The 23,465-nt window shown below is 56.5% G+C and overlaps 1 protein-coding gene across 4 annotated transcripts in view; it reads right to left on the bottom strand.

Annotated features, from left to right (window-relative positions):
• Positions 1-23,465, bottom strand: part of LOC113909648 (myosin-7) — a 52,765-nt gene that overhangs the window by 17,164 nt on the left and 12,136 nt on the right. For 2 of the 4 annotated variants that reach the window (XM_035728000.1, XM_035728001.1), the window contains exons 25-34: positions 22,819-22,964; positions 21,623-21,713; positions 20,513-20,902; positions 20,155-20,281; positions 19,838-19,956; positions 18,899-19,095; positions 18,151-18,334; positions 17,781-17,946; positions 17,520-17,644; positions 16,637-16,945 (exon numbers count right to left, since the gene is read on the bottom strand). In XM_035728000.1, the coding sequence (XP_035583893.1) occupies positions 16,637-16,945; positions 17,520-17,644; positions 17,781-17,946; positions 18,151-18,334; positions 18,899-19,095; positions 19,838-19,956; positions 20,155-20,281; positions 20,513-20,902; positions 21,623-21,713; positions 22,819-22,964 (1,854 nt within the window). Of the gene's footprint in view, positions 1-998; positions 1,170-1,450; positions 1,720-3,167; positions 3,307-3,393; positions 3,498-3,942; positions 4,042-4,259; positions 4,324-5,069; positions 5,163-5,651; positions 5,764-6,052; positions 6,081-6,169; positions 6,327-13,483; positions 13,620-14,207; positions 14,343-14,472; positions 14,569-15,450; positions 15,727-15,933; positions 16,060-16,180; positions 16,385-16,636; positions 16,946-17,519; positions 17,645-17,780; positions 17,947-18,150; positions 18,335-18,898; positions 19,096-19,837; positions 19,957-20,154; positions 20,282-20,512; positions 20,903-21,622; positions 21,714-22,818; positions 22,965-23,465 lie in introns of those variants that run through there. The other 2 variants (XM_035728002.1, XM_035728003.1) reach the window with 2 other exon arrangements.

Below are 23,465 nucleotides of genomic sequence, written 5' to 3'. Positions count from 1 at the left end.
TAACCTAAATCTAATTCTATTCAGATCTGGCCTATAACCTCTTTCTGCCTCAGTGGACCTAGTGAAGAACCCTGTGCTCCCAGCCACACTGCCAGGTCCCCAAGGCCTTGCAGCAAGTCCCTCCTTCTTGGATTGCCCCAGGGACAGGCGTATGTCAGAGGTGCCAGACTGAGGGGCAGGCCAGACCTCTGCCTATATGATGGGTAACAGTTCTCCAAGGGATGGTTAGAGGGATCCATGTTCTGCACAACATTCTGCTTTTCAGAGAGTCTGGTGGTTCTTGACTTTCCTTGGGACAGGAATCCTAATGAGAATTTGATTAAACTGAAGATGCCTCCCTGGAAAAATGCATGTAAACACATGTGTGTGTGTGCGTGCACGTGCATATATACACACACATACTCTTTTCCATATACTTTCAGGTGATTCTGAGACCTCTGGAAGAGGAGCACCTTGGATAACCACCCAGACCTTCTGGGAAGCTCCAGTTTTCTGAAGGGCACCGGCGGGCCGGGTGAGGGTAGTTATTCTGGGCTCTGGGCTGTACCAGCAAAAGCACACTGAGAACAAGCCAGCACTGGGAACCTCACACCAGCTCCGTTCTTGTCTCCTCTGAGTCTGTGGACAAGAGGAGCTGAAGACTGGCTTATTATCAGCTATCAGGAAAAGGATGGGAAGCCAAATGTCTTTAGTGTCAGCCTAGGATCTTTCCATAGATGATGCTTCCCATGAACTGTCAGAGGGTCCAAGAGTCCTCCCCTCACTACATCTCCTTCTTAAGATTCTGGGAGGTGACCACCATACAGGACAAGGTCTTAGGTCCTGGGGAGAGGAGAAGGGGGCTCATCCCATGTATGACTTCACAGTGGGTAGAAGCTGGGTCTGGGAGAGGCTGGGGATTCTGGGGACTCTAGTTTCTTGGCTGTAGAAGGGACAGCCCTGCCACTCTGGCTGGGATGCCAAGGGAAGGAAACACAAGCAGTGGGTGGAGGCAGCACCTTCTCAATGAGGTCGATGCAGGCCTGCAGGTCCATGCCAAAGTCGATGAACTCCCACTCGATGCCTTCCTTCTTGTACTCCTCCTGCTCCAGCACGAACATGTGGTGGTTGAAGAACTGCTGCAGCTTCTCGTTGGTGAAGTTGATGCACAGTTGCTCAAAGCTGTTGAACTGCAGGGGGTGGGGGCGGAGCGGGTCAGGCAGGCAGGGGTCTGAGGGGCCAGTGGGGTCAGCCCAGGCCCGTGCCCAAGCCCAGCCAGGGGTGTGACTGGTCCCCTCCCCTGTCAGGCCGGGAAGGGGGAGCTCCCCTGGAAGACAGGACGATGTGTCTGCCACCCCTGAGCCCCACTGTCTCTCCCGCGACTGGCCACTGGCCATGATGGTCACAGGTGCAAATGAGTGAGTCACTGCCCCCTCCCTCGCACATGTGCACCTAGGCTCCCCCCACTCACGTCGAAGATCTCGAAGCCGGCGATGTCCAGGACCCCTATGAAGTACTGGCGTGGCTGCTTGGTCTCCAGGGTGGCATTGATCCGTGTCACCATCCAGTTGAACATCTTCTCGTACACTGCCTTGGCCAGTGCCCCGATGGAATAGTACACCTGCTGTACGCTCTGCCCCTTGGTGACGTATTCGTTGCCCACTTTCACCCGAGGGTGGCACAGCCCCTTGAGCAGGTCAGCTGAGTTCAGCCCCATGAGGTAGGCAGACTTGTCGGCATCTGGTAGAGAAGGAAAGAAGTAAGCAAGCACTTTCGGCAGACCCTCTTTCCCTGCTCCAGGGCCAGAGCCTTTCTGAAGCATCGGGTCCATCCGCTTTCACTTAAGAGTTGCACATCCAGGCCTGGAAGGGCACGAGGCTTGCCAGGGGGCACGTAGCCAGTGTGCAGAATCAGGTTGGAGCCCAGGCCTCCTCGTCTGTCCAGAACCTCCCCCCACCCAGCAGTTCCTGTCGTCTCTGTCTTTAACATCTGCTCGGTGTCCCTGGTCCAGGCCCTTGACCAGCATTGTTATGAGCACATTCCCATGTCTCCAAGGCAGGGACTGTGTCTGACAGAGATGTGCGCTGCTCCCTGCCTCCTTTGCTCCCATCCCAGGATCTGATCCAGGACTGGGCCTGTTCCATTCTTAATCCATGTGGTGAACAACTTGAAATCAAGGTTCCTAACAGCATGTTACCCCTCCCACCCTAACTCTCCACCTGTGCCATCCAACATATGATCTCTATTTAGAGAAAATGTATTTGATTCAATTTCAAGAGTTTTGTGATAGCTGATGACATCCTGTCATGAAACCCAGGCTTGGCATTTTGATCTGGATAGACACAGAAGGGGTCCTTGAAGGTAGGCTAAGAGGAATGTTCTTGGGCATTTGTCTAGCTAGCCCTGTTCACACCTTGACATTTCCTTCTCAACAAATTCTTACAACAGCCCCAGAGTGAGCTAGAAAGGACTGTTGTTCCATTTCACTAAGGAGGAAACTGAGGCCCAGGGAGGTATGCGACATATTAATGCCAAGCTATATCCTGACCCCTGGCCCTTACCTCCCAAACAGAACATGGCACAGGGCTTGAAAGGGGCTCATCCAAGGGCTGGGCATGCTCCACATACACGCTGCATTAATGATCAGGATGTGCAGAGCTCTAGAGTCTGTGCTTTCCTGAGCTTGGGCGAGTCTTGGGCCCAGGAGGAGACATCCTGAACTCACTTCTGGTCAGTGCAGCTGGGGTTGAAGATTTGGCAGGATTGTGGGGGGGCTCCCTGTCTGCCCATCTCTCACACATCCTTGCCCCTCCCTGGTTCTCACCCCATCCATCTACCCCACAGGCCTCAGGTCGCCAAGAACCAGCCTGTCTGGGGACAGTGGGTGGCCTCTGACAAGGATCTAACAAGGAGAAAGCCTAGAGGTAGGGCTGGATAGTGTGAGGGCCCTGCCCCTGGGAAGAGGTACTGCCCACTGACCACGTGCTGGTCATACTTCTGGTTTCCTCCCACTTTTGCTGTCATGGTCCTAATAACCTTAATAAAACTAGGTTGTCAGCCTAGCTCTTCAAGAATTGTTGAAAAGCACCACTTTTGGACATAGAACAGGAGACCCTGCTCCCAGTGGACTATGTCCTCATGACAGGTGAACACCCAGCACCTCAGGCCTTTTCAGCACCTGCCCGCACCTTCGGTGCCATCTGGCTCGGCCTGCTCCTCCCGCTGCTTCTGCTTGAACTTCATGTTCCCGTAGTGCATGATGGCGCCTGTTAGCTTGTAGACTCCAGCTTTCTCCTCAGGAGTGAAGCCCAACACGTCAAAGGCGCTCTAGGACAGAGCAAGAGAGGCAAAGAGGGTGGTTGGATTTGGTGGCGCAGGAACCCTCAGGAGCTCTCATGCTGCCTCCTCACTCACATCTGTGGCCATGAGCTCCTCGGAGTCATCGATGGAGGCCACGGACACCTCTCCCTGAGACACGAAGGCGTAGTCGTAGGGGTTGTTGGTGACCAGCAACATGTCTGTCCAGGCAAGGAGCAGGGAAGGGGACGGGCAGGGAGGGGTTGGGAGAAGGGCACGGTGGGGGTGGGGCAGGGACAATGGAAGAGAGGACCAGGAGCAGGGAGAGAGGAGGAGAGTCAGCAAGGACCATGCAGAGAATCCAAAAGACATGAAAAAGTAGGCAGGGGACTGGGGAGGGAGGACAGTGGGAGAATGACACCTGGGAGCAGGGGAGGCACAAGGAGGAGAAGGGGAAAACCAACCAGGAGGAGGAGAAGAAATATGACAAAGAAAGAGTGGGAAGAGAGGCGAGAGGAGTTGCAGGCAGATCTGAGTTGGGGAAGGAAGAGAAGACCTAAGCAGACTGAAGGAGGAGAGAGGTGAACAGGGGCAGGTGAGCAGGAGGAGGACACCCAACCCGCCTGGGGAGGGCAATGGGGGCACTGAGGCATTAGGCAGGCTCACCCAGCAGCTCTGGCTTCTTGTTGGACAGGATCTGGTAGAAGATGTGGTAATTCCTCTCAGCCTTCAGCTGGAAGATCACCCGGGACTTCTCCAGGAGATCTGAAGTGAGGAGAAGGGAGGAAGGCAGGTAAGGACAGGGAGAGAGCTGGTCCAGCAAAAGGGTGGAGATTAGGGGAGAAATGCTCTTATAGCAAAATGGAGAGAGCCAGGGGAAGAGGAAAGATGGAGAGGGAATGTTGAGATAGGGTGGCCCAGCTGGGAAAGAACACAGAGGCGGAAGACACAGAGGGGTGTGCAGGGCTCCCTGCCATACTCACAGGTCTCTATGTCTGCAGAAGCCAACTTTCCGGTGGCTCCAAAGTGGATCCTGATGAATTTCCCCTGGGGGTGGATGGGACAAAGAGTCAGGGAACTGGCCAGAAGGGACAGAGTGGAGATCTTGGACCTCAACACAATCCAGAAAGCCCTGGGTAGTTCTGGAAATGTTAATGACCTATTTGGTGTCCCAGTTTAGTTTCAGTAAAACAGGGGAAAGCATGCTTATCTCCATATTACTAAGTATCTCTGAGCAGAAACAACAACACGGGAATGAACACAGATACAATGCCTCCCGTTTGTACCTCTGATATGATCTCAATCCTTTCAGTAACCTGCAAGGTAAATATTGCTACCTCTGTTTCATAGATAAAGGAACTGGGACTTAGAGAGGTGTGGGGACTTGCTGGGCGGGTGGGATGCTGGAGAATTGGCTCCAGTACCTATGCTCTCTTCCCACTTCCAAGAGTTCTGGAAAGAGTTCTGGAAGAGTTCTGGAAAAAGTCATTTGGAAAATCTAGAATGTGATACATCAGCTCCATTACTTGGCTATGGAATAGCTATGGTGACTCTGGGTCTCTTTTCTCGAATTCTCAGACCTCAGGGAGCCAGGCTGAGTCAGGAGGGTTTGAGTGTATGTGTGTATGTGTGTGTGTGTGCACACGCACAGGCTGGTGCACCGCATGCTTGTTGATATCCCAAAGCCAAACACAGGATGATCAACTGGGTGTAGTGACTGTTGACAAAACAGCACCCCCCCTTTTCTTGTCGAGACCAAATGAGGCCAGTGGGCAGCTGTCAAAGGCACTCACGAAGCGGGAGGAGTTGTCGTTCCGGACGGTCTTGGCGTTGCCGAAGGCCTCCAGGGCGGGGTTGGCCTGGATGATCTGGTCCTCCAGGGTGCCCTGTAAAAGCAGCAGAACCCCGAGGGTTTATCTTCTGTCCATCTCCAGCAGTAGGGAGGACAGGGGGCTGCTCTGGTCCTGGGGAATGGGGGTGGGGCTGGATGGACTGCAGGTGGGTCTGTGGCTCCGAAGGGCCATATACGGACATCAGAGTGTGTATCTCCTGCCAGGAAGGTCTTTTTTTTTTTTAATATTTTATTTATTTATTCATGAGAGACAGAGAGAGAAAGAAAGAGGCAGAGGCAGAGGGAGAAGCAGGCTCCCTACAGAGCAGGGAGCCTGATGTGGACTTGATCCCAGGACCCTGGGATCATGACCTGAGCTGAAGGCAGATGCTTAACCGACTGAGCCACCCAGGCACCCGCCAGGAAGGTCTTGAGCACTGGCCTCGGTAGTGCTGTCCCCACTGTTCCTCAGGGCAAGGCTAGGGATCACCTGGGTCAGCCTGCCCCCAGGTCCCCTCTGCTGAGCCTGTGGCCCACCCCGTACCTTGTTTGTACTGGCATTGTCCTTCTTGCCACGGTCACCTATGGCCGCGATGCTGGCAAAGTACTGGATGACACGTTTTGTGTTCACAGTCTTCCCTGCACCAGATTCTCCACTTGAGGCAAGAGGGACCCATCAGAATCCAAGATTTCCCCTAAGCTCCATTTGGAGTTCAGCCCACTGCACCCTCTTCCCTCAGAATCCCGGCCTTCTAACCTCCTGCACCAGGACCCAGGGCCCTGCAGAATTTGCATATCATTGTAGGTCACTTGACACCCCTCCTGAGAGCCCAGCTCCCCGCACTCCTTGCAATCACAACCTTAAACCTTTCCTCCCCTCTGCACCCCCAGGAATCAGCCTGGGTCTCCGCCAAATCCCTAGGTGGGTGGATGGCATTTGCTCACGTGATGAGGATGGACTGGTTCTCCCGATCTGGAAGAGAAAAGAGGAGAGGCAACAGGGTCAGGTCCACCGGTACGGGGCTGAGGGGGGGGGTCACAGGTCAGGGCTGCCAGACTCACCTGTCAGCATGTACTGATAGGCGTTGTCAGAGATGGAGAAGATGTGGGGCGGCGCCTCGCTCCTCTTCTTGCCCCTGTAGGCGGCCACCACCTCGGCGTTGTACACCGGCAGCCACTTATAGGGATTGACGGTGACACAGAAGAGGCCCGAGTAGGTCTGGAGCAGGAGAGAGGGCAGGCATGAGGGGCTGGAGGGGGAAGCCTGGGGCAGGTGGTGACAGGCAGGGGAGTCCCTGGTCACCCCCACTGGCTCCTCTCTTCCTGCAGCTGACCAGGGGTAGGAAGGGGGCAGAGGGGAGCTGGGCCCCTTGGGAGAGTTCTGACCCCTCGCCTTGAGAGAGTTGCCCTGGCCTACTTTAGCCTCCATCCAGGACTGGCTTCCTGCCACATGCACTCACGTAGATCATCCAGGCGGCGTAGCGCTCCTTGAGGTTGAAGAGTACGGCAGGCTCGTGCAGGAAGGTCAGCATGGCCATGTCCTCGATCTTGTCAAACTTGGGCGGGTTCTGCTGCAACACCTGGTCCTCCTTCACGGTCACCGTCTGGGGTGGGTGCATGGACAGGGATGACCACACTCCCACCTTGCCAGTCGGCGCTCACCAGCCTCGCCCACCTACCTCCTCCCAGAACATGGGCCACTACCTGGCCTCGCTCCCCCAACTCTTCTTTGACCAGTGCCCAAGCCCTGCCCCGTGGCTCCCCCATAGCGCTTTCCCCAGACAACTTACTGCTCACTGGCCCTTCATGCTAGGGTCTCTGTGTCTTGCCAGTGCCCAAGGCTTGTGCGCATGAGCAGCACCTTTCTGTCCCTGCTTCAAGCATCTAGGGGCAAACTTGGCGGGGCTGGCAGCTCTCCAGTCTGTGCACACACCTTACCCTGACTCCTGGGGGCATTGCTTGTGGGCATCAGTTGCTCAGGGCAAACCATGCCCTGCTGGAAAACAACTCACCTACCAACCCTACACTCCCCATTGGTCACCATCAGTGTGGTTCGATTGGTACCAGTCAGTTCGCCATGCCCTAATGTGATCAGACCCTGCAGGTAGGTATTCTGGTATTGTTTTTGACGTGGCGGAAGCTAGGGCTAGAATAGTTAAACGGTGTTCCAGCTTGGTAGATAGCCAGTAGCAGAGCCGGGATCAGAGTCAAAGCCCCCAGCAGATTGTGGCCTGTCGTTGCACACCTCGTTGGGACCCAACATTCAGTTGGCATGTGTGAAGGCAGACAGTTGTGAGCTGCTGCTAGTGACCAGTGGCAATTCTCACGGCTTGCGTGAGGAAGCAGGTACTGTGGACTTCGGAGTGCTAGTCACCAGCCCCGGGACTGAGCGTTCAGCTCAAGAGTTCCTGCTTTTTGCGTTCATCTGGGTCTAAGAGTTTGCTCTTGGTTGAGTGAGGTGGATTTGGGGGAGTTGGTCCATGGAGGAAACTGAGGCACAGAGAGGAGGGATACACATTCAAGAGGGAACTTTACTTGATGTGGTGTCTGTGTCTTCTCTATCTCCAGGACCCTGCTGAGGCAGATACCAGGGGAGGTGCCCCCACCCTTGCCCCAGCACCATATCTGGCAAAGGGCACACATCCCTGGTGTGGTGCCCTGTTACACCTGCTCAGGTCCATTTGAGAAACGTCAGAGTTCTCACCGAAGAGCTGGGTTCCTCGAGGGGGCATGTCCTGCACCCCTGCTGACTTTGGCTCTTCTCCAGAGCCTTCAGCTCCCACTGCAAGTGCCCCCCCCAATGCAACCCCCACCAAACCTTCTCTCCCTTTCCCTGGCACTATGCCCCACACACCTTGCCATTCTCTGTTTCAGCAGTGACCTTGCCCCCTTCCCGGGACAAGATCTTGGCCTTCACAAACTCCTCCTTGTCATCGGGCACGAAGCATTCAGTGCGGATGTCGAAGGGCCGGGTCTGGGCCTCCAGACGCTCCTTCTCTGACTTGCGGAGGTACTGGGCTGCCGCCCCAAAATCGGCCATCTGCGCATCAGTCATTTTAGTGCTTCCCTGTGCCTGCGACAGGAGGCCCCAAGCCTCAGTGGGTGGCACCTACTCCTGGCCACACCTCCTCACCACCTGGAGCTGTGTTCTTCCCTCCCACTGAGAAGATCCGGGCCTGGGTCCTGTCCTCCCCATGCTTCAGGTTCTACTTCCTTTGCCCTCTGACTGAAGGAGCTGAAGGAGCCTCTCTAAGGGTCTGCACGGGGAGGTGCTGAGCTGCCTGGAGGAGAGACAGGGGGCCCTGGTCCAGCAACCTGGCTCCCAGGAGAAAATTGGGGGTGGTTCTCACCTGGTTATCTCTTCACAGAGAATCCTGAAGATTCTGAACCATGGGTGGAGCCACAGAGACGCAGGTAGGCAGAGGGAAGACCAGACAAGGAGAGAGAACAGTGGAGAAGGGCCATTGGGGAGAAGTGAGCCAGGTGGATCGACCCAAAGAGCCGGATGAGCAGGACAGACCAAATGGGGAATTTGGGAGAGAGAAGATGCAGAGAGTCAGCGAAGAAAGGATGCAGAGTTAGTGAAAGCGCCAGGGGCGGAGGTGGGATCAGAGTAATAGAGGTGAGGCGATTAGAACACGCAGCCAGGAAGGAAGGGCAAGGGGACAGACAAAGAAGTACCACAGTGACGGGTATTGACAAAGACCAGGAGACAAAATAAAGCCAGACAAAGAGCAGAAAGCCATCCGAGGTGGGAGGAGGATGGAGACAGAGCATGGAGGATACAGAAAGTAGGGGACAGCAGAGGCAGGGAAAGAAAGGCAGATCAGAGGAGAGAAGTTTCTGGTTTTTCCCTGGGAACCTCCCCGCTATCAGTGGGAACTTCCTGGGGTTGGAGCAAGGCAGTTCTAGCAGCACCCTTGGGCCTCAGACCACCCTGCACCCCATTCTCCAAGAAGGCAGAGTCCCCCAAGGTGGGGGCTCTGGGGACTGGCCAAAGAGTCTCCCAAACTCCCTCTTACCTTGTTCAGAGGAGTGTCTGTCTGTCCTCGGGAGCAATCTCCTTTATACCCTGCTGCCCCCACCCCCTGCCTAAATTTGGAGTCCTTCCGGAGGGACCCTCCCTCCCAGCTCCTCCTCCCTTGATCCCTTGGCTCTGGAGGTGACAGGAGGACAGCAGGGCCTCTAGATTTGCCCATGAAAGGTCTGTCACCCTAGCCCCTCTGGCTCCAGGGCCTTTTTTTAGTCCTTGGGCACATTCCTTCCCTCCAAAGAACTGATGTATGGCAGATAGCAGGAAGACAGGACCTTCTCGCACAAACGCCCGTGCCCGCCAGGCCCTTACCTTTGTTATTTTTAACCTGAAGGGTGAGCTGAGCACACTGGGCAAGAGTCACTTTCTCCTACAGGTCAGATGCTGTCCCCTGCACCCCAACCATGGGTTCCCCACCCTTCTACCCGTTTCTACCCTGGCCTGTCCTCACACAGCCCCAGGCTGGGAGCATCTGCCTACCCTCTCTGACCTGAAGTCCCACAGTGTTAGGGGCTGGGAGCTGGAACCGGGATGTCCAACAACGGGAATCTACTGCCCAGCTCCATGACTCCCTTTGTTAGAAAAAAAGAAGATGTTGGGCGCCTGAGTGGCTCAGTCGTTAAGCGTCTGCCTTCGGCTCAGGTCATGATCCCAGGGTCCTGGGATCGAGCCCCGCATCGGGCTTCCTGCTCCGTGGGAAGCCTGCTTCTCCCTCTCCCACTCCCCCTGCTTGTGTTCCTGCTCTCACTGTGTCTCTCTCTGTCAAATAAATAAATAAAATATTTAAAAAAAAAGAAAAAAGAAGATGTCTGTGTTACCCTCTCTCTGCACAAATGCAGTGCTTGGTTTCCTTCTGTTCCCCAAATCTCCAGGCAGGTATCCTCCTGAGGACTTGAGGCTGTGCTGCTTTGGGGACACATCTGGAGCCCTTGGCCCCTCCCGCGATGCTCCCGATGAAGTGGCCACCATCTGTCCTCTCAAAGGAGAGGGAATTCTCCCAGGCCACCACAGCAGATTTACACTCAGACCCACAGTCCTGTACCCTCCCCTATCGACCTGACAAACGCACGTCCATGTGCATTCTTAGCCCCACACATGCAGATCGTTCACACTTACACACTTATGATCACAGATTTTCCCACTTGCTGTTAGGCACACTGATACGCACATTTGCACACCCACTTTCACTCACAGAAGTTTTACCCTCCGCTAATCCTGGTGTGGGACGGGGAGGGGGTGGGGAAAGACAGGAGGCATTAATCCTGGCCTGAGGGAGGAGGGGTGGGGGTGGGGGGCTGCTCCCTTCCCGGCTGCCAGAGGGTGCAGGTGCTGCTGAGGCTGGCTGGGGCGCCTGGCAGGCCCAGGGATTTACACCAGCTGGGCCCCAAGCTCTGCATTCCATGGGGTGGGGCGGGGGGCTCTGCAGTCCGTCTCCCCCTCCTCAGGTAGAACTCTGGTGTCCTCTCCCAACCTTCCTGGGGCTCATACTCACATGCCCTTCTTTGCAGGCGTCCCCGAGTGCCCCAGGCCCTCAAGGCCCCCCTCCCTGGCCTCCAGCGATGCCACCTCTCAGAGGCAGTAGGTGTCGGGTCTTCAGCAGGCCGTGCCTGGTATGACTAAGTGGACATTGTGTTCAGGAAACAAAGCCAGACTCCCCTGCTCTGGCTTTTCCACACACCCTCACATGCAGGAACACTCTCCCAGCTCCCCCCTCCCACCCCATCCACTGTCACCTCTCAATATAGCTCTAGAGTGTGGAGGGGGGTAGGACAGACAAGGGTCAGTTCCTCCGGGTAGGAGAGGTTTCCATTAAACATGTGGCTTCTCCCCCGAGGTCCCCAACTCCCTAGGACCCTCCACTGCCCCATTACTAGACTCAGGAACACACATCTGTTCCAGGGGACTTGTACCCTATACCCAGTGTCCTTGCGGGGGGGAACCTGTGTCAACCCCACATCCACATCTCCTTCAGGTACATACACCAAAGTGTTACCCCCCAAGGGATGCAGACCACCTGTCCCCAGCTCTAGGTCACTTGAGGCCCTGGTGTGCAAGCTGGGGGGTTAGCCCAGTGCGTCAGTGCCCGGTTCCCATTGCCCTGGGGAGGTGATAAGGGGCTGAGAACACCAGGTCAGGCTGGGTTAGGTCCAGCCGACAGAGACCAGGCTTTGTCCTCAGGGAACCCTGTGTTGTGAGCAGGCCAGACTCAGTAGAGGTGGAGCAGCGGGTGAGGGGTGGGCAGGCCATTCCCACTGTCTCTCTCCAGTGGAAGGAGGAAGAGGGAAGAGGTTAATTCCAGGGCTCAGCCTCCTTCTCTGGTCCATCTCCCCCCAACTTCCCCCCCATAGGTCCCCTCCTTTCCGCCAGCTTTCACATCCATCCCTGCGCTCTGTCCTCCCTCAGCTACCTCCCACAGCAGTATCTCATTGTGCTGCAAGTTCTGGAGCGTGAGGGCACGGGATGGAGACTCCTGTCACAGGTGAGGGGACACCAGGTCGCCACCCTGTGCCTGGCTCCCGGGATCTCTGTCTGTCTCTGGCTGACCTCCCTTTCCCTCTGCCCGGTTCCCTGTCTCAAAGTTGGGCCTGGCCTCCGAGTCTCCCTGGAGCCAGGTTTCTGCCCATCCTGGGGGCTGATATGCCGACATTTCCACGAGTCTGCTTGCTCTCAGCCCTACCTCCGCTCACCCTCTGCCTGTCTCATCTCTGCCTCTGCGTCTTGCTCCAGGGTCTCTGTCCGCCCCTCTCTAACGTCACTACTCCTGGTCTTGCCGATTTTCCTCATATCTGAAGGTGACCCAGGATTTCTTCCCTTGCCCGGTAGCATCCCCCTCAGCTCCTGCAGCATCCTCTCTCCAAAGTTCACCCTGCCTTTCTGCTCCGCCACCCATCAGCCCTCTCCTCTCGCCCGTGGCCGGGCTCCACCATGCTCCCCACCTCTCTCCTCTGCTCCCGCAGTCAGCTTGTGTTCTCAGGGCTCTCCTGCATCTCCCTTTCCTCTGCTGACTTCTTCATTGCTCCCCAAGTCCTTCCTAGGAAGAGAAGTGGTCCTGGGGTGGGAAGATGGAGGCGGCCATGAGGACAAGGATGAGAGCCCATGGATCTTTCTGAGGCCTCCTCACTGCTTGTATCTTCTCTCTCTCTCGGTTCCCCTGGACCCCTGGCCCCCAATTTCTTGAGCCCTGCCCCCCCCACTGCCACCCTCTTCAGTTATCCCCCCTCTCCCCGCCGCCCCTTCCTCCTATTCTCTGATTCTTCCTAGGGTAAGCCCTCTCCCTGGCTGCTCAGAGCGGGGCTGAGGAGGAGCCTGGCTGGAGCGGCTGTGTGGTTGGGTGCGGGAGATTCGGTCCAGGGCTGAGCCAGGCCTTCTGGGGTTCCCAGTGGGTGGCTGACAGCCCCATGCCTTGCGAGAACCTGCCGCCTATGGCTCACAGTGCCAGGCCTTCCCTCAGCAACCCAGGTGTGGCCGTGACTCCAGGGGGCTGGGCTTGTTTCGTTGGGAGGAGGCTTGCTCCTTTCTCCACTTCCCAGCCCTCTGCCACCGCCACCGTACCCAGCCCGTGCCCCCCACCTCCCGCCAGAGGCCTGTTCACACAGGACTCTCCTCTCCACAGTCCCTCATCTGCCTGCCTCCCCTCCAGATGGCCAGCCATAAATGGGCCAAAGATGCCTTATCTTCCAGCAAGCCCAGATGAGGAGGGTCTTGGGAAAGGAAGTCACAGCAGGAAGGGGTGAAGGAGAAGAAAGGAGCGCTGTGGACAGAGAGGGACCTAAGGGGGATCTGAAGACGGTGGGCTGAGGGTACAGTTCTGGCTGTGGTGGGGTGGGGGCCCTGGCCTCGGGGTGGTTGGAGAGAGTGGTGGCTGTGTCTACAAGGGTAAAATGGACTGCAGTCACAAGTCCCTGTGCCCTCTCAGACACCTGCCATTACCCCACACCTCAGAGGGCATCCCTATACTTAAACCTCTCCCGGCGGCCCTCTCCCAGCAGCCCTCAGTGGTGCTGTCGGTGGTGGGGGTCGTGTCGGTCAGCGTTAAGTCCACAGCAGATGGGCTCCGCATGCTCTAAGCAAGCCTTAAGGGTTTTTCTAAATTTTGAACCCTGAGGGGCGGGTCTCTGGACCAGGGAGAGGGCTGAGAGGACAGGTGTCACCTGCTGAGGAGGAGACGAAGGGGACCATCTGGGCCAGTGCTGCCCCAAGGATGCTCAGAGCCTCCAGGCTCTCCAGGAAGGCCTCCTTGGGCTGTCTGTGAAGCGGCCCCTCCTCCCTTGAGCCACCCCCCCCACCCCATGTTCATGTCCCTGTGGCTGGCGGGCAGTGAAGAAGAGTCTGGAGGCCGGATCTTGGCTTCAAGGAAAATAACTTTATTCTGCTTCCTCCAAAGGGGCTGCTATAGAGGCTCTGGAACTGGGGCTTCATCAGCACCCTCAGGATGGGGCCGATCAAGACGATGTGGCAAAACTACTCTTCATTCAAGCCCTTTTGAAAGGAAACAAAGTCCAAATTAACTCTGGGAAGGTGGGTGTTGGGCAGGGACGGGCACAGAAAACAAAGGGGAGATGGGGCACCCAATGGGGTGGGGGACCGCTCTGGGCCTGAGGGAGGCCCCCCTGGTGGTGAGAGATGTGTCCTAGGGGTCGGTGTGGAGGGGTGAGGGCCCCGAGGTCGGCCAGAGGGAAGCTGCCTGAGTGAGGGCAAGGGGGTCCTCTAGGCTGTCCACTTTAGGGCTGAGTTACTAGGCTATAGGCCAAAACTAGGTGGAAGATGAGAGAAGACCAGCAGTTGGGGGGAACTGGGACATAGTGGGTGTATACAAATTGGGGTCTTCTAAGGTTGCTGACCACACTAGGGCTGGGAATCACAAAGTCATTGAAAGTTAGAGCTGGAAGAATCTTAGAAATCACGGATGACTGCATTACCTGGCCCTTTGGGCCTCCAGGGTTCAGTTGTGGGGGGGGTGAATGAAGAGGAGGCATCCCTGGCATGAGTGGGCTCGGTCTGAGGGGCACTGATATTGGCGGATGTGCTGACACGGGGCGACTAGTGAGGCCCAGGGAAGGGACCCACCTTGGTGCCGATGTCGCGGCTCTTGGCCCGCAGCTTGTTGACCTGGGACTCGGCGATGTCCGCGCGCTCCTCCGCCTCATCCAGCTCGTGCTGCACCTTGCGGAACTTGGACAGGTTGGTGTTGGCCTGCTCCTCCTGTGGGGGTTCGGAGACAGGGAGGCTGAGGTGAGAGGAGGCCAGAGGTTCTCTCAGCCTCCCAGCCGGGGGCAGGGCGCAGCTCCCCAGGGTCTCTCCTCCAGGCCTAGGCCCTAGCAGGGCCACTCACCGCCTCCTCGGCCTGGCGCTTGTAGGCCTTGACCTTCAGCTGCAACTTGTCCACCAGGTCCTGTAGCCGCAGCAGGTTCTTTCTGTCCTCCTCCGTCTGGGGGGCAGGGTGGTTAGGAGTGAGGAGGGCATGGTCATGAGAGGCAGCCTGTCCCCTCCCCCCGCTTGTTGACTTTACCTGGAATGTAATATCTTCACCCACTTCTTTCTGATCCTTAACAAACTCTTGCACTCGCCTTATAATTTTTTTTACCATCAAAAACTATTAATATTTTTAATGTTTTGTTTCAGGAAAGAGTCTAGGGAGCTGATGGAATCCTGAAATTCTGCACAAAACCATGCGTGTGCACTGTTCCAGGGAGGAGGCCCTTAAGGGTCCTGGGGCCCCATGGAAGATAAACACTCCTGTTCTAGAAGCCAGCACGCACTGGCAGTAACGCTGGGACAGCATACTGAGCTTTCCCGGGATACAGGAAAATGACAGAGACTTGATCTAAGGACATGTGTGTCTCGAGATGGTAACTTTCTGGATTGGAACAGAAGCAAAATCTAATTAGGAGTCTGATTCTAGAAAACAAACCAAAAAGTTCTGAGATGTGTTGAATGACTTTGGGGTAGTTTTTGGTGTATTTTGGTGGTCATGGCACCCAGCCAGAGCTTGGTGGCATACTTGCTTTCTGGGAATCTGTGCTGCGTGAGCTCTGTCTGGAGCTTTGGGTGTTGTCCCCAGGGGACAGGTAGAGGGCGAGCTTGGAGGCAGAGCTCCCAGGCCAAGAGGCTCAGAGGTTGACCTCTAGCCAGGGGACAGTCAGGGGAGAACAGGGCTCGGCAGAGTGGAAACGGGGCAGCCGGGGGCCGCACTCCCACTCCTCGCCCTGGGGGAGGCTAAGAGAGAACACTTCATTCCTGTTGGTAGTATCACCCTGGCTTCAGGCGGTGGTGCAGGGGATCCAGCCCAGAGCAGCCACCATGCCCGCACCTGGTAGGTCAGCTCCTTGATGCGACGCTCACTCTTCCTCATGCCCTTGATTGACTCCGCATTGCGCTTCTGCTCGGCTTCCAGCTCATTCTCCAGCTCCCGCACCCGGGCCTCCAGCTTCTGCAGCTGCTTCTTGCCCCCCTTGAGGGCGATCTGCTCGGCCTCATCCAGCCGGTGCTGCAGGTCCTTGATGGTCTGCTCCATGTTCTTCTTCATGCGCTCCAGGTGGGCGCTGGTGTCCTGCTCCTTCTTCAGCTCCTCTGCCATCATGGCAGCCTGGGGTCAGGAGAGAGGTCTAAAAGAACTGGGCCCAGGGCCCCCTGTCCCTCAAGGATCGGCGTTTTCCCAGCCTGGTGTCTGTTTCCCGAGGCCCGCCAACCCATGTAACCATAGGAGTCGGCTTGTCACGGCGCAGCGGCTTGGCCGGGACCCAGGGCCCTTGTTCATGTCTTTAGTGGGGGCGGGAGGGGAGCGGTCACTCACATCGGTGATGGCCTTCTTGGCTTTCTCCTCGGCATTCCTGCACTCCTGCACCGCCTCTTCTACTTCTGATTGGAGCTGGGACAGGTCTGCGTCCATCTTCTTCTTCTGGTTGATGAGGCTGGTGTTCTGAGGATCAAGGTGGGCGGAGGTCGAAAAGCACTGAGCATCCAGGGGTGGCTCCCAAACCTCACCCACTGGGCCCCGCCAGCCGTGCTCCCCTCTGTGACTTCGCAGGGGAGCCGCTCACCTGGGAGTGCAGCAGCTGCACCCGCTCGCTGGTCTCGATCAGCTCCTGCTCGGCCAGCTTCCGAGACCGCTCCGTCTGCTCCACCACGGCCCGCAGCTCCTCCAGCTCCGCCTGCAGCAGGTTGTTGCGCCGCTCTACGATGGCGATGTTCTCCTTCAGGTCGTCGTTGGCGCGGACCGCGTCGTCCAGCTGGATCTGGGTGTCCTGCACACCAGGAGGGTGGGCACGAGAGGGGGGTTGGCCTCTGGGCCCATCAGAAGGCCGTTCGGCTAGGCTGGGTGCCCGGGGAGGTGGGGCGGGAGCTCGATGTGCTGGGTCCGGAGGGCCTGTGGGATGTCTCTGCAGTAGCCAGGAGGAATCTGCTGCTGTAAGGGGACACCACCACCCAGCATGGCCACGTGGAGGCCAGTCCGTCTCTGGGTAAGGTGACTTCCTGCTTCAGGAGTCTCCCCGTACCTTCAGCAAGCTCTGGAGACCCTTGACTTGTTTCTGGGCCTCAGCAGCCATGCGGTTGGCGTGGCTGAGCTGGATCTCCATCTCGTTGAGGTCACCCTCCATCTTCTTCTTCACCCGCAGGGCTTCGTTGCGGCTGCGCGTCTCCGCGTCCAGGGAGGTCTGCAGCGAGTCCACCACCCGCAGGTGGTTGCGCTTGGCCTGCTCCATCTCCTCATCCTTCTCTGCCAGCTTCCGCTCGATCTCGGCCTTGATCTGGTTGAACTCCAGCTGGGCCCGCAGGATCTTGCCCTCCTCGTGCTCCAGGGAGGCCTGGGAGGGGGTGGGGAGGGAGGGTCGGAGGCAGACTGTCAGGGCACAGGGCCAGGGGCAGGGCTCTGTCCCTGAATCATGGATACAAAGTGAGTTCAAAAGTGGTATTAAGTGGTTCAGTCAAAGAAGCAGAAGGAGGAAGAAGAAAAGAGAATTTAAAAGAAAAAAAAAAGGCTTGGGAGAGGTGGTTCAGACCTTCACAGAGGAGAGCGAGTTATGAAGACAAAGAGGAAAATGAAAAGAAAGGTGTTGCCAAGGAAACGGAGGCAATCAGGCACGGAATGTAAAAATCCCGAAGTGGGAGGCAGAGGCAGAAAGGAGAGGGGAGGGGATCCAGGAAATCTTGTCTAAGATGTAAAGGGTAAAATGTCTGTGTGAAGGACATAGAGTGACCTATTCGTTCATTCATTCATTCATTCATTCATTCCACAATGTTTGTTGAGTGGCTGCTATGTGCCAGGTACTGTTCTAGGCTCTAAGGATGGACCAGTGAACAAAACGGACAAAAAGGAGATGAGAACAGGGACCACAGCTCGACTTCCCTCTGCCCCCCGGCCACATCCTGCACACACACCTCAGCCTCCTCCAGGGCCGACTGCAGCTCCAGCTTCTCAGCCTCCAGCTGCTTGCGGACCTTCTCCAGCTCATGGATGGTTTTTCCACTGGAACCTAACTGCTCAGTCAGGTCGGAGATCTCCTCTGTGGGAGGGGCCGGGCCACTCAGTTGGGGGCTGCCATGGTCCAATGTGGGGGGCACCCTTCCTGGAGCCCCTGGGTGGCGCCACATGAGGAGACTACCCCCAGCCCCTCCCCGGCCTCTCCTGCCCCAGCGCACCCTGAAGGTTCTTGTTCTCCCGTTTGAAGGTCTCCAGATGCTCCAGGGACTCCTCATAGGCGTTCTTGAGCTTGAAGAGCTCTGTGCTGAGGGAGCGCGCCTCCTTCTGCGAGGACTCCAGCTCTGACTGTGACTCCTCATACTTCTGCTTCCACTCGGCCAGGATCTGTGGGGACCCGGCTCACTGCACAGCCCCCAGCCCCCGCCCCAACACCCTGCCACCCCCTGTCCCCTCGGCCCTCCAGGGCCTGTCCAGGCCCCTCGGCGGGGCTCAGCCTCCTTCCCGGCCCCCCAGGAGGAGGTCCCTGGCTTCCTGGTGACGCCGGCCTCCCTGCTCTGCCCCTGGTTGAGGCCCCCAGCCCAGGCCCACCTTGTCAAAGTTCCTCTGCTTCTTGTCGAGGGCCGCAGCGGCTGCGTTGGAGCGCTCCACGTCCACCATCAGGTCCTCGATCTCATTCTGCAGCCGGTGCTTGGTCTTCTCCAGCGAAGAGCACTTGGCATTGACGGCCTCCACGGCCTCCTCAGCATCCTGCAGCCTCTGGGCCAGCTTCTTCCTGCCCGGGGCAGTGGGGGTTTGGGGGATGGGACAGGGTGGGGAGGATGGAGGGTGTAGATTTGGACAAGGGGAAACAACGTTGAGTGTTCTAGAAAACAATCCTTGAAAATTCAGAAGTGTTGGAGAAGCTGAGGAGAGGCCCCAGGGGGCTGAGAATCAGGCCGGCAGAGGGTCTTGGTGGCACGCTAGGAAGACCCACAGCAGCCAGGAGGGCCTTCCAGGTGGTCTCCTCTGACCCTGGGCCAGCCTCTAGGCTACAGACATGGAGGAGGCATGGGCTTCCGCAGCCTACCCCACTTCCTCTGTCACAGCACCCCGCCCCTGGTGGGAGCACTCTGCCCTCAGACAAACCTTTTGTTCGTCTTATATTCGGATGAGAAACATAACGCGAGCAAAAAGCTTCCCTGAGAGGAGAAGGAGGTGGGGCCCTGGACAGGGTTCTCCTGTGTTGTCAAAACCTGGCCAAGCATCCATCCCCGGTGAGGAATCTTCCCAGCATTGGGCTGGGTTGTGTCCTGCCTGCAGAGGGGCCTCAGCTAGAGGTGGGCCGCCTGGGACTCACTTGGCCTCCTCGAGCTCCTCGGTCCTCTGGATGGCGTCTGTCTCGTATTTGGTTCTCCACTGGGCCACCTCCGAGTTGGCCTTGGACAAGACGCGCTGCAGCTCGGCCTTGGCCTCCGTCTCCTCCTCGTACTGCTCCCGCAGCAGGTCACAGTCATGCCGGGCCGACTGCAGCGCATGGGCCAGCGCGTTCTTCGCCTGCGGAGGGGCCGGCACCGGGAAGAGGGCTCAGCTTTCTCCAGAGTACACCCCAGTCCTCGCCCATGTCCTCACACTAATTTCTCCATCCTCCCCAGGACCTCCCCTATCTCTAAATCCCCAGAAGATCTGGAGCAGTCTACTGAGGACTAATAACAAGGAATGTCCATTTGGCATTGCACATGAGTCATGCCCAGCACCCTGCTCCTCACTGCAGCAGGTATTATCAACCTCATCCCCAGTGACAGGGGAAGAGGCAGGGGCTCAGAGAGGCTAGGTGGTTTCCCCAAGATTATCAGGCTCTAAGGGGCAGGTTAGGATTGGAGCCCTGGCCTTTTTAAAAGGTCATATTCTTTCCCCCTTTTGTTCACGAGGCCAGCAAAGTACCCCAAATAGGCTCCAGTTTAGTTTCTTTCTCCAGCTTTCAGATTGTCCTGCTAATCCCAGGACCCACTTGAGCAGTTCCTGCACCCCACACCTGAGTCCCACCAAGGCTGCCATTCCTCCCTAGTGTGTTTCTCTCCTCTCCCTCACTTTCCCCTGACCCAGGCCCCTCTCCCTCCAGAAATGGCAGCAGAAAGGCAGAGGGCCTCAGACTGGGCAATAGATTTAGGAGGCATGTGCTAGGCCCTGGGCTATTACTCCGCTTGGAAAATGGGAGAACAATGGAAACACAGCAAGCCTCATTCTTGGGACCTGCTTGCTCCTGGCCTGGGCCAAGTGGCCTGAGTCTGAGCCTCACCTTAACTTCTTCCTCCAGCTGCCTCTTGAGGTCCTCCAGCTGCTGGGTGTAGGTAAGCTTGCCTCGGGTCAGCTGGGAGATCAGCGCCTCCTTCTCATCCAGCTGCCGGGACAGCTCACCTGGAGAGGCACAAAGGCACACTCAACTCTGGAAGGTCAGCCACCCCTCTCTCTCCCCACCCCTTCCCCTTAGACCCCATTCTCTGGAGATAGATGTGTATGTATGTGTTTGTGTGTGTGTGCACATGTGTGTGAGTGTCTACCCAAGGCTGGGTGGCTTAGGATGTCAGGGGAGATGGGGGGCGCGGCGCGGCTCACCATTCTCGGTCTGTAGCTTGGCCCGCTGGCTGGTGAGGTCGTTGACCGAACGTTGGGTCTCCTCGGCCTTGCTTCGGTGCTCATTCATCTGGTCTTCCAGGGTCCGGCACATCTTCTCCAGGTTAGCCTGAGGGAGGAAGGGGAGTCATATGACAGATGTAGGGGGCATTGAAGGGTGGTAGGGGGTGCAGTTACAGAAATGAAGAGGAGAGACATGGAAGGGAGAGGGAGAGGATGGGAGAACAGGGCTGGAGAAGGGAAGTGGGAAACTGAACCGTCAGAGAAGAGAGGAGACATGGACAGAAAGTGGAGGTGGGTGGAGGGAATTGGGTGCGAGGACGGTGAGCAGGCAGCCTACCTTGGCCTTGATGATCTGCTCCATGTTGGAGGTGACATCGTCCAGCTCCAGCTTGAACTCGCTCTTCTCCTTCTCCAGCTTCTGCTTCACGCGCTGCAGGTTGTCGATCTGCTCGCTCAGCTCGGCCACGCTGTCCGCGTGCTTCTTGCGCAGGGCCGCCGCCGTGGCCTCGTGCTGCAGCGTGGCCTCCTCCAGGTCCCGCCTCATCTTCTGGAACTCGGCCTCGCGCTTCTTGTTCATCTCGATCTGCACGGACGTGGCCCCCCCAGCCTCCTCCAGCCGCTCGCTGATCTCCTCCAGCTCCCGGGACAGGTCTGAGCGCAGCTTCTCCACCTTGGCCCTGGCGGTGCGCTCGGCCTCCAGCTCCTCCTCCAGCTCCTCGATGCGAGCCTGGCCCGGGACACAGAGGTCTCAGCCCCACCGCCCAGCGGAGCCCCCACCCCAGAGCTCTAGGACATTCCTGGCTTGTCTGGAACAGCAAATCTTTTCAGTTCTACCAGCAGAGAAGTAGAAATGAAAGGATTTGGAGAAGATGTTTTAGACAGCTGAACTAGGCTTCCTTTAGGCCAGAACATTATACATGTTCTATTGGAAAGAAAGTGGTTGAAGCTTGCTCTTTAAGAGGGACAAAGAAACCTGTGTTCTAGGGATATTTTAAGAAGTTTAGTGGCAAAAGTATTAAAAGTTTAGAATGAGAGAGCCATGTTTGTCCAAAGACCTAACATGGTGTCTGCTCGAGGGGTAAGAATCAAAGTCACAGACTATCAGGGCTAAAGGGATCTTAAACGCCATTGGTAACAAGGGAGGACACAGAAACCCAGATATCAGGAGTGGGCACCCCACAGTTGCCAGCTAAACCAGAGCTGAGACAGGAAGCCAGGATTTCTGCCCCCTACACCTGTGACCTTTTCAAGGTCTTTTCCTGTGTCATCCTTGGATCGCCCAGCCCCTCTTAGGGGTGCTCCATGGGTGAACTGTGGTAGCTCAGCATCACCCTTCATGGACACATGGCAAGTTCCTGTAATGTTGGGGAGAGGACATCCTGGAGGAGGGGGTGGAGGAAGCTGACGGCCAGCCCAGGGGCTCCAGCCTAGGCATCCCGTAACTTACCTGAAGCTCTTTGAGCTTCTTCTGCAACTGGCTACCCAGGGCCTGCTCATCTTCAATCCTTGCATTGAGGGCATTCAGCTCAAAGTCCTTCCTGTGGGGAACGAGGGAGAGTAAGATGAAGAAGGTCGGCTGGGCAGCAGGAGGGCCCGTCAGTGGTTGGAAATGGTGATACAAAAAAACGAAGAGCAGGATTTCATCAGAAAAATAGCATCTGGGGCTGATGTAGGGTCCATGCTGAAGGCCTAAAGTCCAGCAAGAATGTAATGGGCAGAGCACCACAGGTGGAGTGACAAGACCTGGGCTCTGTGGGACTTCCTCTCTGGTCCTGTAGAATGACGGCATTGGATTAGATGGTTTCAAAGGCCCCTTTTAGCTCTGATGGCCTTTAATTCTATCACTGTTACTTTGGGCACTTTGGTTAAACTTTCTGAGCCTTTGTTTCCTCTTTGGTAAAGTGGGCCTCAAAATACCATCCTTAGAAGGAGGTTTGAGGATCCTTGGGATCATATACTCCTTCATTCGTTCAACACATGCTGTGCCTGGAGAAGTGTGAGGACTCCTGGGCAGACACAGGCCCCATGAGGATGCAATCATGATGATTCTCAGAGCCTTTCAAAATCCAGACCCTAAAGCCACATAAGATCTTTGATTATCCAAATCTACCCTGCAGGCTCAGTTTTTCAAGTGTGGGAAGTGGATCTGTACATCTTGGTAGGACTGGCAATAAGAATTGGATCCATGAGTTGATCAGACCCCTGCACTGCTTAAGCGTGGTGGCTGACCCATTTCTCTGTGGTCGTCAGAGCTCTCGGAGAAGGACCCGAAAGGCCTTTCCGGAGAGGCTTTTGTGTGGAGCCTTCCTCCGTGTTAAGCAACTGGTCTCCAAAGAGACTTGTGTGTAGAAGGAGGTAAGCTATGAGTTTCCATCCCACTTCGCTGCCCAACAGGAAGAAAAGCCTTGAGGGATCCAGGTTAGACTTTCTGCCAGGGAGGACTGCAGGGCCCTGCTGCATGTGTCTGGGGAAGGAGAGCCCTCTTCCTGGAGGCCTCTGCCCATGGTTTTGCACCCACTGATGGAGACTGCGTGAGGCTGTGGCCTCTGAGGATGGACATGTTGGGGCAGCTTGCGCTGTCATAGGTAGAACAGGCTGCTGAGCTGTGGAGGAGGAAAGGCGCTGGGGAGGGGAACACGCTACTTTTTCAGCCGCTCATCCAGTTGCTGCTTGTCATTCTCCAGGTCCATGATGCTCTCCTGGGTCAGCTTCAGGTCACCCTCCAGCTTCCGCTTTGCTCGCTCCAGGTCCATGCGCACTTTCTTCTCCTGCTCCAGGGATCCCTCCAGCTGGTGGGGAGAAGGACCAGTGTGCCCCATAAGACAAATCATCCTGATTTGGAAGCTCAGTCACTCCAGGTTTGGGGCATCCTAAGAGATGTCCAGGACTTGGAAAAGCTTTCCCAGAGTGGGCCAAGGGACTATGAGACTGCTTAGCATTGAGGGATGCTCAATAACTATTTGATAATGATTTCATGAATGACTGTGTGATGAAACCCAAAGCTCCATTCATTCATTCAGCAGCCTCCTGCAGTCCTGTGCTAGGCATTTCAGATGCAAAACTGAATCAATCCAAGTTCTCACCTAAAGACAGCTTACAGTGTTATGGCTGAGATAGATACTTCGATAATGATAACATGGGTGATAAATGATCCAATGGAGATAAGCACAGAGAACTATCTGTGGAACAGTGATCACTGAGGGCCAGATCCCGCTTAAAATATTAGAGGTCTAAAGATCCTCAGAGCCTCACAAAATTCCCAAAGAAATGTATTGGATTCTTATGTGATA

Source organism: Zalophus californianus, chromosome 6 (genome assembly GCF_009762305.2).
Source record: "Zalophus californianus isolate mZalCal1 chromosome 6, mZalCal1.pri.v2, whole genome shotgun sequence".
NCBI classification, from domain to species: Eukaryota; Metazoa; Chordata; class Mammalia; order Carnivora; family Otariidae; genus Zalophus; species Zalophus californianus.
This window is presented reverse-complemented; position numbering and strand designations above follow the sequence as displayed.